The 5,676-nt window shown below is 39.4% G+C and overlaps 1 protein-coding gene across 1 annotated transcript; it reads right to left on the bottom strand.

The window, feature by feature from the left end:
• Nucleotides 1-1,423: 1,423 nt before the first annotated feature.
• LOC131044028 (receptor-like protein kinase 7) lies at nt 1,424-5,467 on the bottom strand. The gene is made up of 2 exons (XM_057977293.2): nt 2,609-5,467; nt 1,424-2,044 (listed from the first exon to the last, which is right to left on the bottom strand). The coding sequence occupies exons 1-2, from the start codon at nt 5,202-5,204 to the stop codon at nt 1,662-1,664; spliced, it is 2,979 nt and encodes a 992-aa protein (XP_057833276.2). The 5' UTR covers nt 5,205-5,467; the 3' UTR covers nt 1,424-1,661.
• Between the last annotated feature and the right edge of the window lie 209 nt (nt 5,468-5,676).

Raw genomic sequence — 5,676 nt, 5'->3', positions numbered from 1 at the left:
CAACCGGCAGGGTACTGTGGGGTACGGGGGGGTCTGCGGACCCCAAAACAACAAATAAATATATTCTTTTTTTTAATTTTTTTTTCTTTTGAATGCCCTTTTTCTTTTTTTTTTTTCAAAAAATAAAAAAATTTCGAAATCCATACAATAATAGCCAAAATGGGGGAAAAAAATTTCTCACTAAAATAGGTCGACTTTATAGTCGAAATTCATGGAAACGGCCTCTAGGATTCAATGGTGATGTCCAAATCGCTGTATGATGCCCTCCAAAAATGAAGATCCCCAAATCTGAAAATAGAAGCCTCCAAAATGTCTCCAAAAAACTAATCAATGAAACCCCAATAGCTTTGATACCATGTAGGATTTTGCCAAGATCAAGGGCACAATGAAAAGCATAAAAAGAGAAATAATAGAATGACAAGAATAAACCGTATTCTCATCAATATGCAAATGATCAACTGGATTAACCAATACAATGAATATAGACCTGCTTATATAGGCAAGGCCATATGGATGTACGAGCACATAATTATGACATGTGGCTCAATGAGAAACAAGAGTAGGTAAGAAATACTAGGGGTAGGTAGGAGAAATAATATAATATTCCACAAGAGGTGGATGACCCACCGAATGTGGAGTGTAACAACAAAATAAGACCACAAAAGGTGGAATTTCTCCTACAAGCTCTATCCCTATGTGCACACTTCCCTAAGTGTCTCAAATCCAAACTACGAAGAGATGCATTATCCTAAGTTAACTTAAGTAAAGTGTAATAATATCCAAAATGAATATTTATTTACACCAACATAATTATTAAACTAATAAAACTATTAAATATTTAATAATATCTTTAAATGTTATTGTTAGTTTTTTTACTTGTTTACAAATATTCAGCTAAGAAAATTATTAATCATTTATTAACACCTTTAAATGTATTTTACTCATACGTATTCATTATTTTTAACAGGTTAACATAAGACGAGACAATCTACAAAAAGAAAATAGCAGATAGATTCAATGCATCAAACACCAAGTGGTTCAGCTGCTCGGAAATAAGAATATATGTATTTCTCAAGAACTAAGACAACTCTTGCTCAATTAGCCATTCTAGCTGTTAGTCATCTTGTTGCCATGCTGCTGTTTATGGCTGTCATTTTTACAGTTATGACTGATGTTTTATGTAGCTCAGAGCTGCTACTTTTACATTCTTATGTATAGCTGTCATATTCTTATGTATGGCTGCTACTTTTGCATGCTGTCATATTATTATGGATGATGTTCTATTTAGCTTACAGCTGCTACGGTATTGTATTTCCAGCCAGCTGTCTGTTATAGTTTTCTTTGGATGATGTATTATTGACAGTCCCTGACCGTCTTCTTTGTATTTTTTAAGCTTTGGCATTATCAATTGAAAAAAAAACTCTTGAACGAAAAATTCTATTTATAGAGCTTTTTTTATTTCTTAGAGTCAAAAAAAAATCTGTAGAGCGGACCAAAAGATTCAATACACAAACATGAAAACAATTGCTTTCATTGTTTTCGTGTTAAAAGAAAATGATCCGCAACTATTGCCTTTCTGGTTCGCTTTATCCACCGTTACCTTTTAACAACTACAGTGAGGGCTTTTGCGAATGTCATCACTGACATACAATTCAGAGATATCAAATGTAAGACTCAACATGCTTTGAATCCTTTTCCTGCTTCAAGCCTGTGTTCGAATTGCTAGTAGAGCAAGGATCCGCATCCACCAACATTTGCACTACTTCTCTCATAGTGGGCCGCAAACTAGGCAGTTTCAGAACGCAGCTTATTGCAATTCGCAACACCTTTATCATTTCCATCTCAAATGACATGGAAATCTTGGAGTCAAGCACATCCACTGCAGATTCCTTGCTAGAAATCTTGCAACTTATCCAGTCTACGATGTCTCTGTTCTCGCCATATTCTGGTTCGATTGACCGCTTTCCAGTTATTAGCTCCAGCAGAACCACACCGAAACTGTACACATCGCTTTTCTCTGTCACCTTCAGAGAGTATGCATATTCTGCCACAAATTACAAGACAGTTTGCATAAAAATAGTAACTTTTGAGGTTAAGTTCTACAAATGTGTAGCAATCATGGCGACCACTAGTGTACAGTAAACCTTGGAAGCTTAAATAATTGAATAGTTTATTGAAATCCTTTCAAAATAAATCTTTGAAAGTTAAAGCACTTCAAATATGTAGCAATTACAAAAAAAACTTCATGCAAAAAGAGGTTTTGAAAGACTGTGATTGCAAATCTTCAATATTTACAAGAAAACCCCCAAAAAGATGAGCGATACTGCAAATACCAATCATTTGTAAATAAGTCGTGAGATAAGCCTTTTAAGTCAAATATTGCGAACAGAAAATATTTACAGAGGAAAATTGTATTTTAAGTGAAATATTGCGAACAGAAAATATTTACAAAGAAAAATTGTATTTTAAATCAAAAATTGCGAACAGAAAATATTTACAGAGAAAAATTGTGTAAGAAAATCTTTGAAGGCTAAGGATCCATTAAAAACTTGATGAAGCATAGAAAAAATTATGAGAAATGGAAGAAAATGAAGGAGATTGTGCTTACCAGGAGCAATGTAGCCGTGAGTGCCTACGAAGGCTGTTCCGGTATTGCCTCCTTTGCTGCTAGCTTGGAGAACCTTTGAAACGCCAAAATCAGCAACCTTTGCTTCGTAAAAATTGTCCAGCAGGATATTTGTAGTCTTCACGTCTCTGTGAACAATTGCAGGGGAGCAATCGTGATGAAGGTAAGCTAATCCCTTAGCTGTACCTAATGCAATCTTGTACCTCGCAGGCCAATCCAAAGGATGACCTCCTCTTCCGTCGCCACTGCTGTGCAAAGCATCAAGTAAGTTGCCCTTGGGCATGTACTCATAAACCAGAAGACTTGAGTCGCTGTTTGACAGGTAACAGTAAAGCTTCACAATATTCTTGTGCCGAATTGTTCCAAGAGTTTCGACCTCTGCCTTGGCCAGTCTATTTTCATGTTCTCTGAAGACATTCTGCTTAGCATGATGACAATTCTCAAGTTTGCTTGCATCGTCCTCCATTTTGTTGCTCGTCCAAAACTGCTTCACTGCTACAACTTCGTTGTTCGGTAGATCCACGCGATATACCGTACTTGAAGCGCCGGTTCCGATAATATTTTCTTTCCGCAATAAAACGCTGGAGATCTCCTCGGCATCGAAGCTCAAATTATGAAAAGCCTTGACAGTCCATGACAACCTTTCTGCCTTCAAGTCTGTCTGGTTACGAAGATACCGGCAAGTAAGCAGGAGCCCAATCACAAGTATTGACATGGCTAAACCGACAATGAAACCGGCCAGTAATTCAACTCTTTTCGCTTCCTGTTTGGCTTTAGAAACAGAACAGACTCTCAGAAAATCACTCCTTCCGGAGTTTTCAGCGCAGAGGCCTGGATTGCCAGAAAATTTCTGCCAGTCTCCCACTCTGAGAAGCGAATTCGGAACACGGCCGACTAACCGATTATTGGAGAAATCAATCAAACTTAGCATCAACAAACCGAGGCTTGCGGGAATCGAACCGGAGAGCTCGTTATTGGAAAGATTCAGAGAATTCAGGCTTTGAATGGATCCCAGAGTCGCCGGAATCGAACCTTCAAAGCGATTTCCGGCAAGGTTAATGACGGATAAAGAGTCACAAAGACCAATTTCTGCAGGAATTGAACCTTCCAGCATATTTTCCTGCAAATACAAAGCATTGAGCTGACTCAAATTACCAATTTCCTTCGGTAAGGAACCAGTGAATCGATTATTGTGAGCTTCAATCTTGGACAACTGCACCGCCATGCCAATCTCCGGCACCAAGCTGCCGGAGAATCTGTTGCCGTAAATCAATAGCTCTGACAAATTCTTTGCATTTCTGATCTCAGGGCTAATTCCGCCGACAAACTCATTAGAGCTCAGATCAATAATGTTCGCATGCGGCAGACCCCAAATTCCATCGGGCACCTTGCCCTTGAGATTATTGTTATTGACTCGGAAGCGTACCAAGCTTTGGCAATCTCTTCCGTAGGATTGCGGCAAGTTTCCCGTGAAAAAATTTTCAAGAGCAAGAAAATACTGCATGTTGCCCCCTTTGCAGATGTCCTTAGGCAGCGTGCCGTTGAGGAGATTTTGCGAGACGTCCATTGTGTTGAATTTGGATAAACTGCCGAGCTTCGGCGGCAATGGGCCTGTCAAACTATTCTGATAAAGAGACATGCTTTGCAGGTTTGGTAATTCGCCTATGCTTTCAGGAATTTGCCCTGAAAGATTGTTTATCTTCAGCCCAAGGATCACAAGTTCCTTCAAATTCCCGACCTCTTCCGGAATGCTGCCGGTGAGACTGTTCTGCGATGCATCAAATTGCTGCAGTAATGTGAGGTTGCCTAGTTCTGGAGGAATACTTCCGCTGAGCTCGTTATCGAAGAGGAAAAATTGGTAAAGCTTCTTCAGATTGCTAATCTCCTTTGGAATAGAACCATTCAAGAAGTTGTCGGAAAGATCCAGAAGGCCTAGATCTGTGAAATTAAAGATAAAAAACGGGATTTCTCCCACCAAATTACAGTCGGCCAAATAGAGCTCCCTCAATTTCTTCAGACTCGCGAGCTTCAAAGGTATAGTCCCTGCAGCAAAATCATTTTCAGCAAGGTTGAGTGAACTCAGCTCAGGTAAATTTCCCAAAGACTCGGGAAATTGACCAGAGAACCCATTGGTCGTCAAATCAAGAACCTGCAAGGATTTCAGCGGACTAAAATCCGGCAGAGTCCCAGACAGAGAATTTGTCGTAAGGTTCAAATACCGAAGCTTGCTGCAATTCTTCATCAGAGGCAAAGCCCCATTCAGGTTAGTGAAAGGCAAGTGGATCTTCTCCAAGCTCTGTAAACTGCAAATTACGGCGTCAAGAGAGCCATTGAGAGATTTGCTCTCTAAGGTGATCTCAGTAACCATGCCTGTCTGATTGTCACAGGTTATTCCATCCCAATTGCAAGGAGCATCAATGGATTCTTTCCAGTTGTTCAATGCATCGTGGGGATCTTTCAACTTATCCTTCATTTGCAGAAGAATCTGAGCCTCCTGGGGAATTGCTCTGACCCCATTAATCAATGTCAGGCTCAATGAAAGAAAGCCTAAGATCCAAACCAGAACAATTTGCTCCATTCTTCTCTCTTTGCTTGAGAGGTCTGTGCACAGAAAAACTACAAGAAGGCAAGTCCTGCATTTGAGCAGCTTATTAAAATTTTAGAAAAAGGTAGAAATTTCAGTTGACCTGGTTGAAGACTTGTAAAAAGCAAAATCAAATCTTTTGAAGAACCATTCAACCAAAGCGTGCGAATTGGACTCAATTGAGACCCGAGCATTGTGTGGGAGAGAAAAAGAAATCTGTCTCATTCATGTCACCTGTACATTGTAATCGGCCACTTGCAAGAGAAACGTCTAGAATATTGGTACCCCAAATTCCACATTAATCGTGAATTTTAAAGGGCAGCTGCATATACAGTTGTTTTCAAATGTGTTAGTTTTGTTTTTAGCATTGACTAATGAGATAGCTGAGGTGTTCAGTCTTCAGACTAAAGCGTGGGTCACTGCAGAGATGTTTTTTGCTCAGAGAATTGGCGTTGGCATTTTCCTT

This window comes from Cryptomeria japonica, chromosome 3 (genome assembly GCF_030272615.1).
Source record: "Cryptomeria japonica chromosome 3, Sugi_1.0, whole genome shotgun sequence".
NCBI classification, from domain to species: domain Eukaryota; kingdom Viridiplantae; phylum Streptophyta; class Pinopsida; order Cupressales; family Cupressaceae; genus Cryptomeria; species Cryptomeria japonica.
Note: the sequence above shows the minus strand (reverse complement) of the source record. Positions and strands in the feature narration are given on the sequence as shown.

What these genes read in the sequence shown, in the direction of transcription:
- LOC131044028 (XM_057977293.2), bottom strand. Translation starts at nt 5,204, where the DNA reads ATGGAGCAAATTGTTCTGGTTTGGATCTTAGGCTTTCTTTCATTGAGC. An exon ending in TCACGGCTACATTGCTCCTG is followed by an intron (nt 2,045 to 2,608) that starts GTAAGCACAATC and finishes AATTTGTGGCAG; the next exon opens with AATATGCATACTCTCTGAAG.